This window comes from Lacerta agilis, chromosome 14, assembly GCF_009819535.1.
Source record: "Lacerta agilis isolate rLacAgi1 chromosome 14, rLacAgi1.pri, whole genome shotgun sequence".
Taxonomy (NCBI): Eukaryota; Metazoa; Chordata; class Lepidosauria; order Squamata; family Lacertidae; genus Lacerta; species Lacerta agilis.
The window spans coordinates 48,641,296-48,666,034 of NC_046325.1; the positions used below are offsets into that span (position 1 = coordinate 48,641,296).

A 24,739-nucleotide genomic window follows, 5' to 3' on the forward strand; every position below is an offset into this window, starting at 1 on the left:
GTTTTATACTGTTTTTAATGTTGCTTTTGGTGCTGTGATCCGCCTTGGGACCTTAAGGTGAAGGGCGGGTAATAAATTTATTATACAAACATACCTTACTGTTATTATAAAACAAGGGCATTGTTAAGCGCCCCGCAGACTCATGCCAAAACACCCTCACATATCACGGGGAGAGAGAGGGGAAAAGAGGGAGGAAGAAAACCAGAAACAAGAAGCTCCCCCCCTCCGCCTCCGAGCGGTTGCGACCACCTAAGGTTTCACTGCGCCTGCGCAAGGTGCCCTTTCAAGCCCCGCCCCTCTCTTGGAACGAACCATCCCTGTGAGGACAAGGGGGAGGATCATTATTATTATTATTTTCCCCCTCGGAAACTCGAGTACAAAAGAGTGCTAGACAGACAGACTTTCCCTCTTTGGGGGAACCGGGAAAGGCATTTCGCGTCTCTGTTCCTTTAGACCGTGAGGTTCCTTTAAAGTTCTCGCTTGTCCCCCCTCTCCGGTTGGTTGGTTGGTTGGTTGGTTCCTCCCGCCCGCCCTCAACAATTGTTCCGTCAGGGCGACCTTCCTCTGTTTCTCGCGCGCAGGCGCAGTAAGCCCGATCTCTGCCCGGCCTAGTTTGTGAGGGCCGGTGCGAAATGGCGGCGGCAGTGGCGGCTTCGCAGGCGTTGCGGCGCTTGAGGCAGCTCCGCGCGGTAAGTGCGCGGCGGGAGCCTGGGGAGGAGGAGGAGGAGGAGGAGAGGGAGAATCCTGTGCGGGGCTTGTACCGTGGAGCCTCAGCCGTCCGGAGAAGAAGAGGGAGAGGGCAGCGTCGGCGCTGCTCCACCACAGGCAGCAGCTGCCTCGCCAGCTCCGCACCTCCGTCCTTTCCCCCGTCCCCCACATAACCCCAGTGTGCTATGAGTGCACCGCCCTGGCCCTGATCCTCCTAACAACCTAACAACCCTGCCAGGTTGGCCAGGCTGAGGGGAAGGCGGGTGGCCGGTCCTTCAAGGTCACCTGCGGAGCGGCGGATTCTGTCATAGATAGATCCACCTTTTCCTCATATTTATAATCCAGGTAGATCTATAACATAGACAGATCTATATTATGCTAAAACAGAATAATAGAATCGTAGAGTTGGAAAGGACCCTGAGGGTCATCTAGTCCAGCCCCCTGCAATGCAGGAATATGCAGCTGTCCCATAAGGGAACCTGCAACCTTGGCATTATCAGCACCACACTGTAACCAGCAGAGCTATCCCCTTGGGTCACATGTCACAGCAAATGAGGAAGCACTTAATGCGTCCTCATAAATTATGTGAATGGCATACTTTGAGAGACCTTTAAAAATAAATCTTAAGCATAGTCCCTCCCCCCCCCCATCAGCCACTAAAGATGAAGAGGTCATTTCAACTCTGAAAAGGCAGCTCAGGTTCCCTTCATTATAGTCACAGCTTTCCAAGATGATCCCACGTTTCTAAGATCATGTAATAATCTTCCAATCGTTAGATAAGAACAATTAGGGAATGTTGCAAGGATCAGTGCAGATCTCCATGTGCTGCCTCTCAGCTAGTTTTGGCACATGTACAAATGATTACAGGCGCACCAGTTCTTTTGGGGTGAATTAGATGGCGTCCCTTGAAGTTCTGTTTTATGTAACAGGTCTTGGCACCCAGTTCTCTTGATGCTCAAGCATCTATATAAGAACATTTAGCACTGCTGCTTCAGACCAATGGCCCATCTAGTCTGGCGTTCTCTTCTCACAGTGGCCAACCAGATGCCTATGGGAGGAACGTGAGTGCAAGAGCAATCTTCTCCCACCTGTCCCACAGTTTCCAGCAACTTGTTTTCGGAAGCATTGCTCCCTCCCAACTGTGGAGGTAGAGCATAGCCATCCTGGCTAGTAGCCATTGGTAGCCCTCCCCTCCTTCTCCATGAATTTGTCTTCTAATCCTCTTGTAAAGTCATCCAAGTTGGTTTGAATAAATCTCCCAAGCATTCTGTTTCGTTGGATGTCTACAACTTCTACTATTAATGAGAAATGGAACTTTTCTGTCTACTTTATCCATGCCATGCATAATTTTATGAACTTCCATCATATCACCTCTTTCTCACCTTTTCTCTAAACTAAAAAGTCCCCAATGCTGCAACTTGTGTTCATAAGGCACTTGTTCCCTCCGCCTTAATCATTTGGGTGGCCCTTTTCTGAAACTTTTCCAACTCTACAATATCATTTTTTTAGACAGGGTTATCAGAATTGTGCACATTATTCCAAGTTCAGTTGCATCATAGATTTCAGCATTATGATGCCAGCTGTTTTCTTTTCAATTCCTTTCCTAATGATCCCTAGTATGGAATTTGCCTTCTTTACATGGCTGCTGCAAACTATAGGTTGCTATTAGTGTTACAGTCTAGCCAGGCAAAAGCACTTGAAGGTACAGTAGTGTGTGGAGCAGGGCCAGTGAGAGGTGCGGCTTGGAGAGAGCAGAAGTGTCTTGACAGAGTCCAGAGGGTTGGCTATAGATGCCTAGTTGGAAGGTGGGTTGTTGTTTTGTTGTTTTTGATTAGTTACTTGTATTTTGATCTTGTATTTTACTCTGTGACCCACCTTGAGATCTTGTGATGAAGGGTGGTATATAAATTAACTAACTATTTGAGGTCATGAATTACTAACAAAAGGGGGTGGGAGTGGAATAACTTAAGGACTTCTTTGCAAAGCCATTTCTAATCTGTGTTTTACCATTTAAATGATGTACTCATTCTTAGCTGAAAGTTAGATTGAAGGTTGATGACTAGGGCCTTCTCTTTGACGTGAGGGAGGCTTTAATTATTCTTATTCCACAACCAGTTGCATGTTTAGGAAATTCTGGAGTTACTGTAAAGCAAGCTGAAATGCTTTGTTTTGCTTAATAGCAGTAGTGTAGACTGTTCTTTGTGAATGCTGAAACCTCTCCCACCCTCAGCTGCCATTACAGGCCTACTACCTAAGGGGAATTTTGCCCTGAGCAGAGAGAAATCTAGAACTTCATTAACTATGAACCCCAAAACTTGAGATTCCCTGCAAACCCTAGGTTTTGTAGTCATTTTGTAGGGTTTTGTAGCATGAACCCCACATTTTAGTGCCCCCAAACCTAGTAATTGATACTCAAACCAGGGGTCATAGGTCTTCCCTGATACCGAACATTGTCCCATTCACTCCAAAGCGGTGCCAAAGTTTTGTAGGCATTTTGTAGGGTTTTGTTTGGCAGGTCTGCCCCACCCCAACTGAGGAATTGCTGCTCAAACTGGGTGTAGCTTCATTAACTACTGAGTTAGATAGTAACCCACTTTTGGGGATTGGCAAAAGGTGGGGGTTAACTAAAAGAAGGCTGCAAAACAATTGCAAAACTTTGGCATTGCTTTGGAATAAATCAGACAGTGCTGGATTTTGAGTTCTGTTAGGCAGGAACCCTGATTTGATGTATCAATTACTGTGCTTTTTGTGTGGTACTACTGCAAAACCCCTACAAAACAACTACAGAACTTTGGCACCAGAAGGGACAATGTTGGGGTTTGGGGGGATACCTAGGATACCAGTTTGGATATCAGTTATTTCATTTGGGGGCTCCCTACAAAATGCACGGTTGTTGTTGTTCATTTGTTCAGTCGTGACCGACTCTTCATGACCCCATGGACCACAGCATGCCAGGCAAGCCTATCTTTCACTGCCTCCCGCAGTTTGGCCAAACTCATGCTAGTCGCTTCAAGAACACTGTCCAACCATCTCATCCTCTGTCGTCCCGGTACAAGCTACCAAATGGTACAAAACGGCTTTGAAACATGGCACCTGTTCAGAGTGACTAGGACAACGTTGGATTTCTGGGTGTTACGTACAAACCCCAGTTTGATGTAGCAATTACAAAACTACAAAATCCTACAAAAGGTTTGGAGAGGATCCCAGATTTTGGGGTTCGTAGTTAATGAAGCTGAAATCTGGTTCTCAGAAAGACCACCCATGGTAACTTGTCTTAACTGTTTATTATTCAGTCTTACTTGATGCTTATTTTTCTAATATTTCTATGTCAACGAGTTGAGGTTTTCACAAGGGTTTTCCTTCCCTTTAAAGGGAACATACATACATAGATATACGCATAGAATCAGAGAGTCTTTCCATGTTCTACTAAGTCTGGTGCTTAGATTCCTCTTATTTTTATCTCTGTTCTAACCTCTCAAGAATGGCAACTTAAATAATCAGACTTGTCTGTGAATAATGAATTTAAAAGGTAAAGTCACATTTGAAGAAGGAAGACAGCTTATCCTTGAGCTCTTTTACATTAATTCTTGCCAATGTTTGATTTTTGAAAAAGATGGCAATTCAGAAATGCATTAAAGTGCTTGCAACAGCTTAATTGCTGGTTAATGATTTACTTTTCTGTACTGTTATACATTGCTGTGAATTACTTTAAGCAATAAAACAAAGTAAAGTTATGCTAACTTTATCTAAGCAAATACGATAATAGCAAACTTGATCTATGAATTGAGACTATGCAAAAAGCAACCGCGGTTGTTACAGTGTGGACACATTTACATTTTGGAAACCAGTTCGCTAAGGATGCTGATATTTGTTGGAAGGTCCCTATTTGTCTCCTGGAGCTACGATTACCAGAGTGATCAATCCTACTTTCAGGGAACCACGACTGTTTAAAATTTAATTATAGTGATTAAAAGTGGTGGTGTGAATGTGGCCTATATTTTGTTCAGCAATTTCGGGTATTTGCATGGGATGATGGGAGGTGTAGTCCAAAAACACGGAGGGCATGGCATTGGATGTCCCTGGCTTTAGGAGATGCCCAGTGATAGACATGGTATTTTCTGGCTAGACTTAGCAACCATAATATGCAAGTTTCCCTGGGCAATCTGGATGCTGTTCATTGAAAAAAGAAGATTGAAATAAATTCATGACAGTCACTTTTATAGGCTATCTCCCTTTTCAATATTTTCTTGACAATTGTGTGGAAACTATACCTGGTGAATTTCTGTGTGTCAGGGGGAAAATGCCACAAAAAGGTGAGAAATCCAACTTGTAACCTGGAATAGCATGCATTTACTTCATATTAAACATTTTACAGTATATAATTTAGAATGCTTAGGATAAGGTGTACTCCATGTAGATAACTGTTTTAAGTTTATCACATGTTATAACACTTCATTTGTCTTGCTTTAGCAGGGGCCAGCAGCTTGCCAGGCACTCTCTCGCAACTTTCACTTCACTGTTTACGGAAAGAAAAGTGTGTCTGCCAAAGTATCTGATTCAGTAAGTTCTTACTTGTCCGGCATATTGGACATATTCTAATAGCAGCCTTCCCCAACCATTGGTTGTGCTGGCTATGTTGATGGAAGTTGTCCTCCATAAGATCTCGAGGGCGCCAGGTTGCGGAAGTCTGTATGAAGGTCAGCGTTAGACATTAGCCATGCGTCAGGTGCGTTTTGCAACTGTCGCGGGTCCAATTGCAACCATGTGGAGATCTCTGGATGCCAGGTTGGCAACTGACATCTCCATCTGGCTGGCCCTTCCAGCTTCCTTAAGCAGGTAATCAGAAGGGCTTATTTATTACATTTATATCTCAGCTTTTTCGCCAAGGAGTACATAGTTCACTTCTCAGTTAATTCCTACAACAACCCTGTGGTAGGTTTGGAGCAGGGGTCAGCAACCTTTTTCAGCTATGGGCTGGTCCACGGTCCCTCAGACCATGTGGTGGGCCAGACTATATTTTTTTGGGGGGAAATGAACGAATTCCTATGCCCCACATATAACCCAGATATGGTAAAAGCACACATTCTATTCATGTTAAAACACCAGGCAGGCCCCACAAATAACCCAGAGATGCATTTTAAATAAAAGGTCACATTCTACTGTAAAAACACGCTGACCATCCGCGGGCCGGATTGAGAAGGCAATTGGGCCGCATGTTGCCTACTCCTGGTTTAGAGGCTGTGACTGGCCCAAGCTTCATGACTGAGTGGGGATTTGAACCCTGATCTCTTAGGGCTTAATCCAACATACTAACCCATACATCATTCTGGCTTCCTAGAGTACTTCTGCTATGGGGCAGCTGTATAAATGAAGTAGGTAAATAAATATGATGAAAGCAAAATGTCACTTAGAGAAGGTTCTGAAATATTTTCCTTGAAGCTTGAATTTGTTTACCAGTAATTGTTTTATTTGATGTTTTAATGTGTTGTAAACCTCTTTGAGATTTTCTTCTTTAAAATATAAGGCAGCATAGAAATGAAATTAATAATAATAAAAGAACTCATTGTAGGGGGTGGGAAAGGTGCCTAGACATTGCATTGTGGCAACTGTAACCTAAGTTTTAAGGTGCCATTTGGCAATTAGCTTATATAGCTGAATTTCTAACACTGATTAAGACGTGTGTGGAAAGGGTGGACTGGACATTTGATTGTATTGCTTGCTCCTGATCCACCAAAGCATGGAGGATCACAAATCAACAGTGGGCAGCATTAACTACAAATTTTGGAATTTGTTTTTTAATACAGTGAGTTCAAGTGTGGTGCTCTCTACGTGTACGTATATATTCATTAAAATTATACCATGGTTTATTTTCCTAGGTGTTGCAAATGATGTGGCTCTTCATTTATATTTTTCTCAACCAGATTTCAACACAGTATCCTGTGGTGGACCATGAATTTGATGCAGTTGTAGTGGGTGCAGGTGGTGCTGGTTTGCGAGCTGCGTTTGGCTTGTCTGAAGCTGGGTTTAACACAGCATGTGTTACAAAATTGTTCCCTACCAGATCCCATACTGTTGCTGCACAGGTAAGAGGCTAGTCAATTCCAATTTGTGGTTCATAGACTATAGACAGTGAATGGAGTAAGTTGTGTGTTGTCTAGATTTGGGTGTTGTACACTGGGTTACATTGTATAGAACCAGTGAGCCCACCTGCTATCTGTGGGCATAAACTCTGTTACTGAAATTGTAATAATAATAATAATACCCCACAACTCAAGTGCATTCATATATTTGTTTTGCTCTTTTTAAAAATTCTTAGGCCTAGTTCTCAAAGAAGCAGCCCTGTGTCTGGACTCTACCATTTCACATTGCACGTGGGGGTCATGGAACTTGCTATTCTGCCTTTAAAACAAACAAACCAAAAAGCCCTTCTTCATTTAGAAAACTATCAAGTCTGGGAGAAGGTTCCAGCCCATCTCTTTCCTTGGCATACTTTACGCTGTTGTTAAAACACGAGTTTGGGTTGTATAATACATTATTTTTACTATTACCTAAAACATCAGATGAGATAATACTACACTTACAAATTATTCCATACTCTCTTCACAAAGCAAACGAAGTATATCAAGCTATTTATTGATCCTTGGGAGTGCCTTTGTTCTAAGCTTAGTTTTTAGGATGGCTGGTCCTTTGTCCAAATGCTCCAGGGAAAAAGCTATACAGATTTTGAAGATACAGATCAGCTAAATTTCTAATTCTAAATGCAGTTCTTATGCTATCTACTGACTACTTTTGAAAACTTGTTTCAGAGTTATGAGGCTCATCTGGACCTTGAGGCATGAGGGACAGATTTTATAAGGAAATGGCTGGTGTAAGACTAATTGAATGGGTCACAAGGAATCCACTGAATAATGTCCGCTTTCTCAGGGCTGGATTGTGAAACAGACCAATGATTTCTCCATCTGTGGAGGTTGCTATCCTGGAATGGGTTACCCCTTCCTCTTACTCCAACAAGCAGGGCTTATGCAGATTAGAACCCTTATTCTTGGCAGTTGGAGAGGTAATGGTTCTCTTCCAGTTGCTGGCCGCTGGGACTCAAGCTCTGTCTTCAGCTTTCTTGACATTTTCTAGTGTTTTGTCTCTAATTGAGCCTGGATGAGGTAGTCATCCAGATTGCTGATGGGGAGCTTCTGGTTGAGAACGTTTGACACCATTGTGGAAACAGCTGCACTGGTTGCCCATCTGCTGCTGAGCCAGGTTCAGCATTCTTGTATTTATTTGCAAAGCCCTGAACAACTTGGGTTCAGGATACCTCAGGGATTGCCTGAACCCTTATATTCCAGCTCAGTCACTCAGATCTTCTGCAGAAGTGTCTTTGATCATTCCCTGAGTTGGTGAGCCTTATTTGACAACAATGGAGAAATCAAGCTTTTAGTGGCATCAACCCAGCCCTGTGGAAAACCCTGCCAATAGAGATTCAGCAGGTGCCTTTTGTGCAAACTTTTAAATGCTGAAAGCGTTTCTGTTCTTCCAGGCAAGGCAATGAAGAGGACGTCCCACCCCCACCCCCAATGGTCTATGGATATTTGTTTTAAATTTATTTTTGCTGTTAACTTGCTTCTAACTTTTTATGATGATATTGTTTGTTTTTTTGTTTTTATATTGTTGTAAACTACTGTGATATATGGGGGTTGCATTCCACGTCGTTGCACGCAATGATGAAGCAAGCACCAGCCTGTTACATTCCCCTACACACACACACACACACACACCGGTTCCAGCCACTTCTGGGTGGCTGTGATTGTTGTGGTCCCAGCTGGTAATGCCAGACCTTAATCCTTGAAGGGATACAGTCGGAGGACTCATTAACTGTTGGCGTCAAGTGTGTGTTTTTTTTAATGCATTTATCTTCTCAGCCATTTGGGGTAGCATAAATTAAACCACGTGTGTGTGGCTGCAGCTTCTACAGGTGCACCTGATATTAGGTCTCAGATTGAGTGTAGCAGAGGCTGTTATCATAAAGTAATAACTTTCTTCCTCTCTTCTACTCCTGCTCTATCTCCCTTTCTTCAAATTTGAAGACTTGCATGGAGGCAAGATGGGCTTGTAGGCAGGTGCATCCCTGTGACAAATTGGATTGGGCGTCTGTAGGTTCCCACAGATAAGAAAAGAGGAAAACAATTCTGAGCAGGATGTTGCAAGTTCCTAACTGCAAGCAGCTGGAGACCCAACACTTAGAACTGCACCCATCATCCAAGCTGTGTGGGGATGATGATCTCTTGGCTAGAGAGGACACAGACTTTCAGTCCTCTGTTTACACAGAGAGGACAGTGAGTGGTTCAGTGAAGAGACACCCTGCCTTAAAGCAGCATTCTCTTGCTAGAGCTGTGACTATTTTGGAACTTGGGAAGACCAGGCTGCCCGTCCCATTCCCACTCCTGGCCTTTAGTCAAGAGGTTTATCCTTGAGTCATGTTTACATGAGGTATTTAAGAAGACTCTCAAAGTGGAATGGCATCTCTACTAATGAATTAGGGACATGTCTAAAAATTGTGCACATTGCCTGCTTTAGGGAAGAAGATGTACCTAAGGAGCCATGCACCCATTGCAGTCTTAATGAGGCAATAAGGAGAATGATGTGGTTGAAACACTGAACCTGGATGCAGGCTCTAAGATTAACCTTTCTATAAACTGGCCATAAACTGCTTGGTGATAAAGCACTGCATGAGATGCTGGAAGAAGCCATGGATAAAACGAAAGCCATACCTAGATTAAACTATAAAGGAACTGATTGCTAAGTATTGCATTTGAGCAAATGTTTGCTTTTAATTTCCAGGGAGGAATCAATGCTGCTTTGGGGAATATGGAAGAGGATAACTGGAGATGGCATTTCTATGATACTGTGAAAGGCTCTGATTGGCTGGGAGACCAAGATGCAATTCATTATATGACAGAACAGGCTCCTGCTTCAGTTATCGAGGTATAAGTAGCACCGTATAAAATGAGTCTTTCCGAAATACACTTTAGACTGACTACTATAGCGGTTGTGAAAAATGAACAAACAACCTCTTGAGGTATGTTCAAAACCATTTTTTCTTAGTAAGAGAAACCAGTTTTCTCAGTTTGTATAATAACATGAAAAATAGTGAAGATTCCACTGTTTCATTGTATTTGCGTGATCCGATTCTGTAAACTGTTCCAGAACTTTATTGCTTCATAATAAGGTCAGATGGCACAGTATTAGTTTACTTAGCCTAAGTTAACTTTTTTGTTTTCACATGGCAGATTCTTTCTAAAATTGAAATATGTGTAAAGCAGACTTTACTTGTTTTCATGCTGATGGTTAAATGGCTAATAAGTTCCACTTGGATTCCTTAGTTGGAGAATTATGGCATGCCGTTTAGCAGGACAGAAGATGGGAAGATCTATCAGCGTGCCTTTGGAGGACAGAGCCTTAAGTTTGGGAAAGGGGGACAAGCTCATCGATGCTGTTGTGTGGCTGATAGGACAGGCCACTCTCTGCTGCACACACTCTATGGTCGGGTAAGAAGATGCTGGTGGGGCAGGGAATCAAGATCACTGAATTTAATTAGTAGGATCACTTTTGAAATTGATAGTTGCACTCCTATCAGTAATTGACTCAGAAAAACTCTTAGCCAGCACATCCATGTGTGTTCTGCACAGTCAGACAAAACAAACAGGAGGCGTGCATTTCTAGATACAGCAGCACTCATGAATTGCGCTACACAATGTGTTTTTCTGTGTTTCATTGACAAATGGTGTTTTTTAAAAATATTTTATAAGCTGCCTTTTATGCTATTAGGGAGCACCCAGAGGTAGGTAGGGAGCACTACAAAATTTAATACATAAAAAGCAAGCATGAGATGCATTCTCCCTGTCCATTTCCTGGCACAGCTAATCCACAAGGAAAGGAATAGCCTATGTTTTCCTCCCCATATATTGTTGAACTGTAACACCCATCTGGAATTATCATACTGGAGTGATATTTATGAACTGCCTAAAATAGGTTGTTTCTGACAAATTAAAATTAGTAAAGACTTGTTTCCAGGGTTACAGTCTCATAGAGTACCCCAAAAACCTAATGTTGAATAATAATAATAGTACAGTGGTGCCCCGCTAGACGAAAATAATTCGTCCCGCGAAAATTTTCGTCTAGCGGGGTTTTCGTCTTGCGGAGCGGCAATGGGAGCCGCGCTCCGCAAAACGAAAAAAAAAAAAAAAGACGAAATTTTTTCGTCTTGCGAGGCAGCCCCATAGACTTTTTCGTCTAGTGGGGCAGCCTCCCGCTAGACGAATGCTTTCGTCTAGCGAGTTTTTCGTCTAGCGAAGCATTCGTCTAGCGGGGTACCACTGTACTAAAAAATAATACACTTTTCTTCCCCTCTCCTCCTTTAGTCTCTTCGATATGACACGAGTTACTTTGTGGAATATTTTGCCCTTGACCTCCTTATGGAAAATGGAGAATGTTGTGGTGTTATTGCACTTTGTATAGAAGATGGAACCATACATCGTTTAAGAGCAAAGAATACGATTATCGCCACTGGGTAATATTAATGAGCTGTTCATACTGATGATATGTGAATGTACGGTACTTCCTGGGATTGTCTGTCATTCTGGCCTCAGGCTAGATCAGGGAGGAGTCTATTGCTGTCATCCTTTTCTCTCCCCCCCTCTCTTATACACACACACACACACACACACACACACACGAGTGCTTCCACCAACACTCATTGGGAAGCCTCCAAACCCTCTTCCCTTTGGGTTATTTTCCCTTCCCTTAGTACTGTGAGCCTTGCATCCTGGACATTAAACAGTTCTTTCCCTTTTCCTATTAAATGTGAGGGGGAAATCAGACTTCATGTCAACAAATGTATGCTGCCAACACTTTGTTTGCAAAAGGGAATGCAGAGATGGGGGCTGCTTGCAAAAGATTATGAAGTCAGACTTTTAAGAATATTTTACACTTTAAAGTAGGAATTTCATACAATATATAATCTCCCTAAACATGTAGCCCTGTTAAAGATAAGAAATTATGAAAGAAATTACCTCTGCTTAATTGTATTTTTATTCTAATGACTCACATTGAGTTAGAAGGGAATGGGAAGGAAAGAGTGCTTTATTTTTCCCAGGCCAGCTGGTGCATATTTAAAAGGTGGGGACTGCAAGCTGCTCTTGCAGAGAAACAGTTGGGAATGTAGTCTTTATCCTTTGATCCTTTGCAGCTGGGTCTTTACATCCCCCATGTCCAGTGCTGGCCATTGCATCAGGTGTAGGTGGGTGTGGTTGAAGGTGGAATTGCTTTACAGGAATCCAGAGGTTTCCCCTGCCTAGTTTATAGTGAATGTGCAGATTGCTGTTCCCCGTTAGCATGTGGGAGCAACAAACCACAGTTCTTGTGCCCAAACCAGGGACTGTGTTTTGTTTTACACCAGCAAATTATGATCCGAAGCCAATCATGGTTGAAAGATTGGGGGGAAAGGGGGAAAACAAACTAAATAGTACAAAAATTGGAACATATGACCAATACAAAAGGATTAATCTCCAACATTTATTTACATCTTGATAGAGATAAAATTATATTGGATGGTTTGAAAATAATATGGGTGAGTGATATTGGAATAGCAAAAGAACAAAATGTATGGGAGAAAATATGGATGTTTTTATTAAAGAAAGCAATATCATTAACCCATGGGGAGAATTCTTTAAAATTACACTAATATGTCTGCAAATGCAATTAATACAAAATGTTGGAGAAATTGTAATTGATAAGGGTTGTGTGTGTGGTGGCCATTTTTTGTATCAGTTATGTACTATGATACTTTTATAAAAATGGCAAATATCACGCATCAAATGATATATTACACCAGCATTAGCTCTTTTAACAATTTGGGCGGAACAGAATGAGAAAGTGAGACCCAGAGAACGAATAGTATTCATATTGATGGCTGCTTGCAGGGTGATAACCAAAAATTGGAAAACTGCAGAGTATTTGACACTGGATTGTTGGTACAGAGAACTGTGGCAAATAGCCATGGGAGAAAAATTAACCTACCAACATAAATTAGCTAAAGAGAAAAAAGCAAAAATACCTGATTTTTATAAAAGAGGTTTGTTACTCCTGTTCGCGTAGTCAAGCAACTGAATCAGGAGAAATCTGCACGTTATGGTCAATCATTAGCCATGGCTTTCCATGGTAAGTGTATGCAGCTGAAATCATTGGTTTTCTTGGTGTGTGTGAAATGTACTGGCCAGATACTAATAATGAACTGTTTCCTAGAGGATATGGGCGCACCTACTTCAGCTGTACATCTGCTCACACCTGTACTGGAGATGGCACAGCAATGGTCACACGGGCTGGCCTGCCTTGTCAGGATTTGGAGTTTGTGCAGTTCCATCCCACAGGTAAAATGTTCTTCTATAACATTATAGACAACTAAGATTACTGAGAAATAAAAGCTCATTAAACCTTTAAATCCAGGGTGGGCATTTGGGGATTGGAGCAGCCTACACTGTTGAACTTATTTCTCATGGCAGATGAGTAGTTCTCTCTTGCAGTACATGGTTTGGATGACTGTTCCATCAGATTAAAAGGATTTACACAAGCTTGTACATCTGATTATTGGGGCTGTCTTTTGAATCTTAAAGCAGTTGATAGCTTTCTGCCTGTATTACAACCATGAAAAAGTATAATACATATTTAGCTTGTTCATGCTAGGGCCATATTCATGAGAAACAACGACAATAGATCCCTACTAGAAAGTAGATGAAAAATGGTTGTCTGTAGAGGCTAGCTATAGATAATGACTGTCTTGGAGAACATTTAAGAAAAATGTCTATACAGGCAGTGACTGTTTTAGGCGCATCTGAAGTATCACGCTGAACCCAGAAGTGACTCAAAAAATCATGAAAACTTCACAAAATGGGGTGGAGCAATGGCAGAACAGGGTGTTTGCTGTCTTTTTCAATGGTGTTTCACATATATGTGATTTCACTAAGCCGTGCAGTGCCTTGGAACATAACCCCAAATGTAAATGTACAAATGTGAAGCAGGTTTGGAAATACTTTAATGTATTTATTAAGTGTCTTGTATTATGTATCCTGATCTTCTTTTCTGAAGAGTGCCCAGAGGGTGCTATCATAAAATCCAGTGAAACCATATGTGATATGTAGTAATTAAAATGTGAGTTATAAAAACAGCACTGCCTGTATGTAGTTATCCGCTTCCAAAAGCATATACTGGACAAATAAAAATGTCTTCAAATTCCTTTTGAAACTAATCAGGGAAGGGAACTGCCAGACTTTACTTGGAAAAAAATTCCAAAGACAGAATGCCAGCTCTCTTTCCTTTGCAACCTCCTAGCCACCCACCGCAGTGATACTGCCAGAAGAGCTTCTCCCTCTGATCATAAACTGTGTGTTGGGACATACAGAGAAAGTCTTTGTATACTTAGAGCTTTGTATACCAATGTCAACACCTTGTATTACCGGCAGCTGGTGCAGTGCTATCAAAATTGTTGCTGGCCCTCTGGCTGCTCTGCTCAACAGCTGAGCTGCCACATTCTGGACCAGCTGCAACCTTGTGACTGTATAATATACAGTAGTTTAAGCCGCTTGTTATGTCTCATGATTGAAACTGCCTCCGCCAGTTCCTACTCTTTCTACACCAAATATTCTGTCAACTTTCAGAGGGATAGACAAGTTAATCGGTTGTAGCAGAGTTCTGTACTACCCTAAAGATTATGCTTTGGTGAACTAGTACTTGTTTTGTCAGGTGCGTAAGGTGGCATCTTATGTTGGCAGTTGTAAATATGGAGAGCTTGTGTACTTAGGGATTAAAAGCCAAGGCAGTACAGCTGTCATTTTCTGTTCAGAGCCCTACAAAGGTGGAAGCATGCCCAGCATATTCACAAAAGCAACCATTCATGATAAATAAAACAACAAACAAATGTCATAACAAGAAAAATGACATTAATTATGAATTATTTTGCATAATGTGAAAGCCAACCTAAAATCATAATGGAGTCTGATTTTTATAGTATTCTATTAGTTTCTGATTTGCTATCTTGGCAGCCTCATGCTAGAGAATTCCACTGAAGAATGGTAGCCTTAGAATCGGCAGCAGAATGTCTTAGGAGAATGAAATACTCTCTGCCATGTTTTAATATTTCTTTGGGATGTAACAAAATACCACCAATCTCCAGTTAAGCGTAAAAGAGTGTTTTGTGGAGAGATAGAGAACAAGTTTGAGTGATTTCACTGTAGGAAGAATTGCAACCAATATTCTGCTAGCAGAAGTGTTTATATCCTGCTTTAGGTGTTCATCTTTAATAATCTCTCTTTATTATTTAAAAATACACATAAAAATACAAATACACATAAAGACAAACACAAACACAACAAAGTAAACATAAACATAAACAAACTGCTATTCTTCTCTTTTCTTATTTACAAACAAATTCTTGTACCTCCAATTATCCTCATTGCATTTTTAAGCTATTATACCTATATCGCGTACAGTTATATATTTCATTTACAAATCATAATTTTCCATCCTTAAGTCTCTATTTGTTTACCTTAAAGGTTCAGTCTGCATCTGCCATTAGGATTCCACTTATACCATTATTCCTTAAGTAATCTTTGAATATCCTCCATTCTTTCCATACTTCCTGGGACATTTGATTCCTAACTTTACTTGTTGTTTTTGCTAAATACAGATATTCTAACATTAAATTTTGCCAGTCCGTTATAGTTGGTGCTACTGGATTCTTCCAGTTTCTGGCCACTAACATTCTTGCTGCTGTTATACCATATAAGCAAATTACTCTTTCTGGTTTTTTGATCTCTTCCGGCAAGATGCTTAACAAGAACATTTCTGGTCTCTTTTTGAATGTGTGCTTTAAGAGTTTTTTGTGTTCTTCATATACAGCGTTCCAAAAATCACATATAACCGGACAGGTCCACCACATATGTTTGTACGACCCGATTTCTTTATTGCACCTCCAACACAAAGGGGATCTATTTCTGTACATTTTAGCTAATTTTTCTGGTGTCTGGTGCCACCTATACATCATTTTTAATGTGCTTTAGGTGTTCAAAGCACTTCCCATACATCCTCAGTATTCAAGAGCTCTGTAGAATTGGTAGTTTGTTATCCCTATATTATTGGCAGATGTGAGGCTGAGAGAATGTTGACTTTTTCAAAGCTTGATTGATTATCAAGGCTAAGATTTGAACCTGGTACATATACTATGTTGCAGGCATATCCAACTCCCAAGAGACTGTGATCTACTCCCAGTATAAAAACACTGGAAGTGATCTACCGATTGTCATTGGAGGGAGGAGGAGCATATGTGGGGGGGTGGATTTCCCAGAATTGTTGAGCTTTTTTGGAGGGAAGTGCCCAGAGTTGTTGAGCTTTTTGGGGGAGGATTGCACAGAGGTTTTTTTTAGCTTCCCCCCATAACTTTTTGTACATGATAAGGATCCCATGATCTACCAGGGTCAGCTGGGGATCTACCTGTAGATCACGATATACTGGTTGAACATCCCTGCTATATTGGATATTAAAATGTTGGTGTCTCATTCTAGTACTATGACACTGAGGAACTGTAAAATATAGTCACTAAAAGGTCTATAATGTAGTGACTGCTTGTTTTGCAGGTATTTATGGAGCTGGCTGCCTTATTACAGAAGGCTGCCGTGGTGAAGGAGGCATTCTGATTAACAGTGAAGGTGAAAGGTTTATGGAGAGATATGCACCAGTTGCCAAAGATCTAGCTTCAAGGGATGTTGTGTCTCGTTCAATGACTATTGAGATCCGAGAAGGAAGGTAAGTCTGGTTTTCTGTAGCTGCTACCTTTCAAATATGATTATTTGAAAGCTCTGTTTGTAAACAATGACCAATCCAGTATCTTAAAGCCTTGGTTCCCCAAATGTTGTTGGACCACAACCCCCATTATCTTGGACCATTTGCGGTGCTGACTGGGGATGGTGGATGGTTGTAGTCCAACAACTTCTGGGGACCCAGGATTAAGGAAGGCTATCTTAAAGAATACAATGGTACCTCGGGTTACGTACGCTTCAGGTTACATACGCTTCAGGTTACATACTCTGCTAACCCAGAAATAATGCTTCAGGTTAAGAACTTTGCCTCAGGATAAGAACAGAAATTGTGCTCTGGTGGCGCAGCGGCAGTGGGAGGCCCCATTAGCTAAAGTGGCGCTTCAGGTTAAGAACAGTTTCAGGTTAAGAACGGACCTCCGGAACGAATTAAGTACGTAACCAGAGGTACCACTGTAATATTATTTCACTGAGACCATCTTGAACATGTCCTCCTGGCAATGCAGTTCTTCCCAGGATTTAGCAGACAGGGTGAGTACGTACAAATGTAGAGATGTTTATGACCTACAGACCGGAAGGAGGGGGTGTAGGGCACATGGACAAGCCTCAGACTTGCTACCACATATAAGTCCAAAATGTAAGAAATGTTTCATTGATTTAAACTTTACAAACTGTTAATAAATAGAAAGTGAAATATGGGTTTAAAAAGATGACCGGTTTCTGTCACTAAGAGAGCTGTTCTTGTCTGCCTTCCTAGATAAGATGATGGGAGATTTTAAAAGTTTGCCTCTAGGTAGGACTGTGAAAATGAGTGTGTTTAAAACACTTTTTCTTTTAACATCAGAGGATGTGGGCCTGACAAAGACCACGTGTACTTGCAACTGCATCATTTGCCACCTCAGCAGCTAGCAATTCGTCTTCCTGGGATTTCAGAAACTGCTATGATATTTTCTGGTGTGGATGTTACCAAAGAACCAATTCCTGTTCTGCCCACTGTACATTACAATATGGGAGGTATTCCTACAAACTACAAAGGACAGGTAATTTTCCAAAAGTAATATTCAAATAGGAAGTATTCTAAACTGAATATTGTGGGTGTTTTCTGCATACTGATTGATATAATTGAAGAAATAGCAAACTCACAGTGGACGGGTCTGCCTTCCTGCTAGTCATCTGACATTAGGTGATTAAAAGTTCAAGCTGTAGCTGCCAAGGGAGATTCTTCCTTTGTAGCCCTGGCTCTTCCTTCGCATCTCCAAGCCAGGAATGCAAATGAAGAATTTGCAGGTGTTCAGAGCTAACCAGGTCCACCTTTCCTGAGCCAGGTGTTTCATGACATTTTGCCCTGTTAAGGTAGGTTTGGTTAGCTCAAAATGGCCTGAATGCCAACCTCCAAGGCCTGGCAGACCTAATTCGGCCTGTGGGTCTTTGGTTCTCCCTTCTCTCTCTGCCTTCTGCCATCACCACCTTCACTCCTTGTGTTAGCCAACAGCTTTTTAAAAATGACTACAGTACAAGAAAGTCAGTAGTAAAAATGGCAACAAAGACTGTGTGGCTCCTTTTGCCCCCACCTTTGCTGTGCTCTCACAAACTTCTGCATTGGGGAAACTTCTCTGTCCATAGAGGATCTATGCATGATTTTAGAACCCATTGTAATCCGGGTTCTAAATCATGCAGGGATCTTTCTGCAGTGAGGAGTCTTCTCCACACATGAAGTTATGCTGAACACAACAGTGGCAGGAACAGGAGGGGCTGGGTGACTTTTGGAGTGGGGTAAATGCGTGGTCCCACAGCCTCTGTCACCATACTTGCCCTCTTCATGTGAGCGGTGCGTGAAGAGAGTCACTGTCATGCTTATATTGATTTCACACTTAATTTTAATGGCAGGTGATTACCCATGTAAATGGCAGAGATCAAATAGTACCTGGCTTGTATGCTTGTGGTGAAGCAGCCTGTGCCTCTGTTCATGGCGCTAATCGTCTTGGAGCAAACTCGCTCCTAGATTTGGTGGTCTTTGGTCGTGCATGTGCTCTTAGCATTGCGGAATCCTGCAAACCTGGTAGGTCTCCTTGCTTGTTTTTCATCTCCCTTGAAAGGCCGTGAAAGAGCTGGGTACCTTTGAGCATTAGAGCCCAAACCAGCATGGTCTCAAACAGCCCTTTACTCAGGAGAGGCTGGTGCTGCTCTTCCAAGCAGGGGCACCTTCAAGCGGCTGACTGCTCTTTCCACATTTCCCTTCCCAGGGGAAAGGCTGAGGAAGTGAGGCTTGCATGGAGAAGTGGGACTGGTAACAACTTTTCACTTGACCAGCAAGGTCAAGAAACTTTTAATGCCTATGAAAAAATATTTCCCGTCCTACCAAATCGTATCAGAAGGGGCTGGGCAGGCACTGAGAATTTTGCTAGGAAATAATGGAATACTGATTGGCATTATATTCCTCTTGTTCCTTGCCTTCCCCCTCTCACCCTGACTAATTTTTGTAGACCTAACTGTAGCTGAATCATGCTTGTGTCTACTCTAATTAGGAGAGCCAGTTCCGTCAATTAAACCAAATGCGGGTGAAGAATCTGTAGCAAATCTTGACAAACTGCGCTTTGCCAATGGAAGCATAAGAACTTCGGATCTGAGGCTTAATATGCAAAAGGTATATAAAAGGTTTGCTTGGAGGGTAGGCTAATAACATGTAATGTGAATTGCTAGAACAGATATATAATGTTTTGACTTGAAAATTGGATTTCTGGCCTTCCTAAAATGATTTTCTTCTTAAAATTGTGATGGAGGGGCTGATTATCCATTCATGATCTAAAAGTTGGCAAACACCCATGAAACCTAGGTTGATACTCCTGTTCAGGTGCAAAGCTTCCTAGGTGACCTTCCTTAACTTCACATGGTTGTAGTAATGGTGCTCAGGAATTCTTTGGAGGTATTGCAGAATACAAACAGGATGTTTCTCTGCAAATGGAGCCTGCTTCTATACTCCATCCCAAAGGGCTGTTGTGCTTCTCAAGATAAATTTGCTTTCATGTCCAGAACCTCAGCACTCTACTCCTTCCTTTTTATACATGGGTAGAGTTGCATTCGGAGTATTTCAGATTTCTACAGATTATGAAAGATAGCAGGCTATCTGTGTTGATATGTAGCAATGGTTACATATTGCAGCCCGGAATAAATTATCTTGGAAGTGATGGAGCCATTAAGAAATAGGCAGGGCAGTTTAGGCACCAGGGTGATTTAACTGAAGACAATGGTGTTATTACACATGAGTATGGACTTGGGGGAATGTAGAAAGTGATATGGGTGTATTCAAACAGATTTTGACAACTGAACATTTTGGCAGCTGTAGGAGGTTAAAATTTCCAATCAATGTATTGTTTCTCAATTTCTATTCATAGACAATGCAAACCCATGCTGCAGTGTTCCGTACAGGTCCTGTCCTACAGGAAGGTTGTGAGCAAATTAGCAGTCTCTATAACAACATGGATGATTTGAAGACATTCGATAGAGGTAGACTGTTTGAATGTAGCATTGTAAGCTTGGTGTTTTCTTAGAGGTGTGCAAGTAAATGATTGTGGCATCTATCAGCATATGCAGTTCAGAGAACTTTGCAATTAAGAAATGCAACGTCAGTTTGACTTTAAAACAAGTATTAATGAGACCACAGATTCACAGAGAAAATATTTCAAGGGTAACAGCTTGTGTAGTGCAGGGCATTTCTAAATATCAGTTTGACAAATACCAGACATATAGGTGACTTTCACAGTTTTGACCTTCAGGGAACACTTCCCACATTGACTTCTCTATTGGGCCTTCTGAAGCATGTTCTTGTGGAGCACTGGTTACACTTGCTCATTCTTGCTACTGGCCCATGGGACCTTAAGAGTATATCCTAGAACATTCTCAAGCAGTTTCACATTGCAAAGACAGACTGGTAACAGTAGGCAAGTTGTTCATTCAGGAGAGGGGATTGCACCATTACTGGTCATCTCACTGAGGAACCTTAGATAGCTTCAAAGGAATCCCAGAGGTCTGTGGAACACAGTTTAGAAACCTCTGGTTTACACAGTCCTGAGTCTACTCTGTACTTCAAAAAGAAAAGAAAAAAGAAAATTTAGCGCAATGGTTAATATTTTTTGCCAAGAAAGGCTTGCTTAGGAACATAGAACATGCTCTTCTAGGGTGGTGGCAACTTACACAACTTAAGCAGACATGCAAATTTTTGTCATTGCCTATTTTGCATAGCTCTGTTTGTTCAGTGGAGGAGGTTATCATGATATGGACTGCAACCCTTCCTCTCTACAACAGGATCTTGTCAGTTATTGTAGAAACATGACCTTCCATTGGAAGAGGCGCCACACAGTTCTTTTCCACAGCAGTAGAAGTCTTCTTTTCTAGCTCCTGGTTCTTTTGTCTGTTTACAATTACAATTTTGTAATTACTATGCAGGGTACCTGTTCCCTCCTCATTGGAAGTAGAATTTTGTAATTTTATCAAGCTTTGTCTACATACTTAGAGGTCATCTCTGTAAATATAAGGTCTAATAATTAGCTTAAATTTTTGCTGGAACTTAGTTTGTGCTCATTTCTGTGCTATCTGTGCACTCAAAATGCAATACATTCTGCCTTGTTGGAAGAGCTGTTTTGTAAGGTGGCAAATCAGTCGGACAAATTATGTTATTCCATCTGATCAGAGAAGATAGGACCACATCTCCCTGTGTGAACTGATTCAGACCCTGCAATTATCACCTGAGGCCCTTCGTGTGCCTCCTCCATGAGAGGTCCGGAGGGTGGCAACACAAGAATGGGCCTTTTCCGCATTGCCTCCCTGTTTGTGGAATGCTGTCTCCAGGAAGGCTTGCCTGGTGCCTTCATCACATAAATTTAAGCACCAGGCAAAAATATTCCTCTTCAAAGCCTTTGGAGAAGCTTTTAAAGGCGGGGTTATTGTTTTTGTTTGTTACCATGTTACATATTTTTGTGTTTTTATATTGTAAACTGCCCTGAGATCATTGGATGCAGTGCAGTATAGAAATTTAATAATTAAAAATAATAGATTTGTGGTACAGTTGAATTAATGACTTTTTTGTATTTCTGTCATTTCCTCCCTGATGTTAGTGGGGAAGAGAGCAGAGGGGAGAGTTCTGCCCTTTTTCTTGTGATATTTTAAAACATTTTTAACTAGGAATATAGCACAGCTCATGACACTCTGACACATTTGTTATAGTTTCTAAGCTACATGCAAGACAGCTTTGCAGGCCATGACTAAAACAGTTTTATACGAGAAACCCACACAGACATGTTTTCTCAGAAGCAACTGTTCACTTCCAGGAGAGCGTGCATAGAATTGCAGCTTTGGTCTACAAGCAGAGTTGTGCTTTTGTCTGATTTGTATATTGGGACTGTTGAATTGCATTATAAGAAAGCGGCTGACTGCTGAAATACCCCTAACATTTCATTGTACCTTTAGGTATTGTCTGGAATACTGACTTGGTGGAGACTTTGGAACTACAAAATCTAATGCTAAATGCTTTACAAACTATTTATGGTGCAGAGGCTCGCAAAGAGACACGTGGCGCTCATGCTAGAGAGGATTATAAGGTATGCACAACTTCTTATATGTATCACCTGTAGCCCACCCCTGCTCTCACCATCCCTGAACATTGATTATGTTGGCTGAGGAGGGGAGGGGGAAAGAGGAATGGCATATGGAAATGGTGGAAACAAGGTTCCAGGAAGGTGCAGAATCCTGAGACAAGTGGAGCTTTCCTCCTCTCAGCAGCAGCCAGTGTATGTTGAACAGTTCTCATTGAAACATATTGGGTTTATATGTGTTGCTACCCCTGGTACTCCCAACCTGATTTGAAAAGAAAAAAAAACTTTGAAAGGACTGCTGCTTTGTTGCAAGTACGGTTCTTCCTGTGTGGTTTTAGGGGAAGCATCAGAATTGTCCTGTTTATTCCACATCTAATGTCGGTATTGGAGAAGTATTCCAGTCTAAAAATGCTCACATGAAGCAACATTAATCTGTGTGATACATTATTAGTGCTTGGGGGTGGGGAAGATTAAGGGAGTTGGGCGGGCCAGGTTCAAAAACACTTGAGCTTTAAAGCCAAATTTGTGCATCTCTGCCCAGTCACACCCTAACTTCCATTTCGTTGCCAATAAGCCAATTTATTTTTGAAGCAGAATTGCACGTATCAACACGTTGAACTGGAGGTACCTCAGTAATTAATTTTGTAAGGAAGAGGCACAGCCTAGGTTGCTCCACAATCTCATGGAGATTTCTTTACCAGTGCCCTTTTTGACATCCCTTGTAAATGAGTGTTGTGGGTGCTATCAGCACCTTTTAAAAATCAAAATTATTGGCCTTTTGGGACAGCACTTCCACATTTCAGTTGTTATAATGCAGCTAAATTATTTAATGCAGCATCTCTCTATATAATATAAGATAAGGTAATTCGTGTCCACAGACACAACAAAAGGAAAAAGAAATGGGGAGGTAATGAGAGCACTGGAGCAGCTGCTCCTTTGCTCACCATTGGTTGGGCCAGGTGGATCCCCGCCCCTGGCACTTTGGAGCCAGTGAAAGCTGGTTTCACTGAGGAGGTAATGAAAGCTAGAACATAAGGAGTTGCACATCTGTAGAAGAACACGTAGTGCTTCCATATTCAGTTCCAGCTCTTGTAAATTCCTAAAGAAACTAGAATGTTGTTAAACATTTGGTACATGGCTGGTGCCATCTTCTGAGCAGAGCTTTGGGTTGTTGCCATGATCTCACTGTTACGTTGTATTGCTTAGGTAAGGGTTGATGAATATGACTATACCAAACCAATCCAAGGGCAGCAGAAGAAATCAATTGATCAGCACTGGAGAAAGCATACTCTCTCTTATGTAGATGTCAAGACTGGGAAGGTATGTGATCCCCCCACCCCTTGGCCTTTGAAATTAGGAATCCTATATATCCAGCATACTACTTTTGGTAGTGTGGGATTTGGTTTACAACTAAAAGAGCTCAATTTAAAGAAACTTTGATTTCTCATTTGGATTGTAGTGAGGTTGAATGAGAATAATTTTAAGTGCAAAATAATTAAGTTGTAGCTTGACATTGCTGTGCAGTCAGCTTTTTAACAATGACAAACAACTGGTTTTTTTTCAGGTTACTCTGGAATATAGGCCTGTAATCGACAAAACCCTCAATGAAGAAGACTGTGCAGCAGTGCCACCAGCTATTCGTTCCTACTAGTGACTTTCATTCAGTTCCTTACATTGTAAGTTTCCTGGTACAGAAGCCAACATCATGCAGCTTACTACGAGACAACTGTAATGCATTAAGTCTGAGAGACTCTTCATTTGCAGCAGAATCCAGGAAGCTTAGTATTCTGGCCCATTGCTTCATGTGTTACTATATCATGGCAATACAGAGCTCATGCAGCAAACTAATCTCTTAGTGTCTCTGCTTGAGTTTGTAGGTTTCTCTAAGTAGCTGGAGCTCTTCACGCAATTTGTATGTATTACCTATATTTTGACTGCAATTTTGTATTGACTTTCTTAGAGCGATACATTAAAAGAGTAAATGCAGTATGGTGGTTAAGAGAAACAGCAGCATTTATCCCATAGTTGGAAGTACTTACACCCAGTAAAATGAAAGGGTTTAAGTGCACTTAACTATTGGATTGTGGTCTTAGAACTTTATAATTCTCTACATTTTACAGTTGACATTACTTATTTAAAATCACAGTTGCTGCAACTATAACTAGGGGAACAGTGTCAAGCCTAAACCAAGTATCGTAGCAGATCCATAACAGCTTGGTAGGAGTTTTCTGTCTGTTGGCAGACACTAAAGATTTAAAGAATCCAGCTCTCTCTCCCTTAACTATCTTTACACTGTTGAGAATTGAAAGTTGTATATCTGGCATTCTTTGTAAGGCATTCTTTGTTTGGAGTGTGTCTTTGAAAACGGTCACAATGTATAGATGGATATTCTTTCAGATGCATCAGTGCTGTTGTATCAGTATCATCTGAAAAATCTGAAACAAGGTTTTCCTAACTGCTTTCTGATTTCATTGACACGTGTGCATATTATGTATTTACTTTGTATTTGTAAAAATCCAGCACATTAAATAGGACATGAATATAAGTACAGCCTGTGCCAGCACTGAAATAATTCTATTAATTTCT

General features: G+C 41.4%; 1 protein-coding gene across 2 annotated transcripts; it reads left to right on the plus strand.

The window, feature by feature from the left end:
* Positions 1-572: 572 nt before the first annotated feature.
* Positions 573-24,703, plus strand: SDHA (succinate dehydrogenase complex flavoprotein subunit A). Of its 2 annotated transcripts, none has more exons than XM_033168951.1 (15): positions 573-689; positions 5,179-5,268; positions 6,630-6,791; positions 9,541-9,684; positions 10,083-10,247; positions 11,121-11,269; positions 13,003-13,127; positions 16,386-16,554; positions 17,410-17,605; positions 18,453-18,624; positions 19,091-19,209; positions 19,958-20,069; positions 22,029-22,159; positions 23,360-23,473; positions 23,718-24,703. In XM_033168951.1, the coding sequence occupies exons 1-15, from the start codon at positions 633-635 to the stop codon at positions 23,802-23,804; spliced, it is 1,992 nt and encodes a 663-aa protein (XP_033024842.1). In that variant the 5' UTR covers positions 573-632; the 3' UTR covers positions 23,805-24,703. The 2 variants fall into 2 exon arrangements, with proteins under 2 accessions (XP_033024842.1, XP_033024843.1); XM_033168952.1 differs by having other exon boundaries at positions 5,182-5,268.
* The last annotated feature ends 36 nt before the right edge of the window (positions 24,704-24,739 follow it).

Excerpts from the sequence above, each read along its gene's own strand:
- SDHA (XM_033168951.1), top strand. The coding sequence starts at position 633 with ATGGCGGCGGCAGTGGCGGCTTCGCAGGCGTTGCGGCGCTTGAGGCAG. Across the intron at positions 5,269-6,629 it reads CTGCCAAAGTATCTGATTCA|ATTTCAACACAGTATCCTGT; the intron begins GTAAGTTCTTAC and ends TTTCTCAACCAG. Across the intron at positions 19,210-19,957 it reads TGAGGCTTAATATGCAAAAG|ACAATGCAAACCCATGCTGC; the intron begins GTATATAAAAGG and ends TTCTATTCATAG.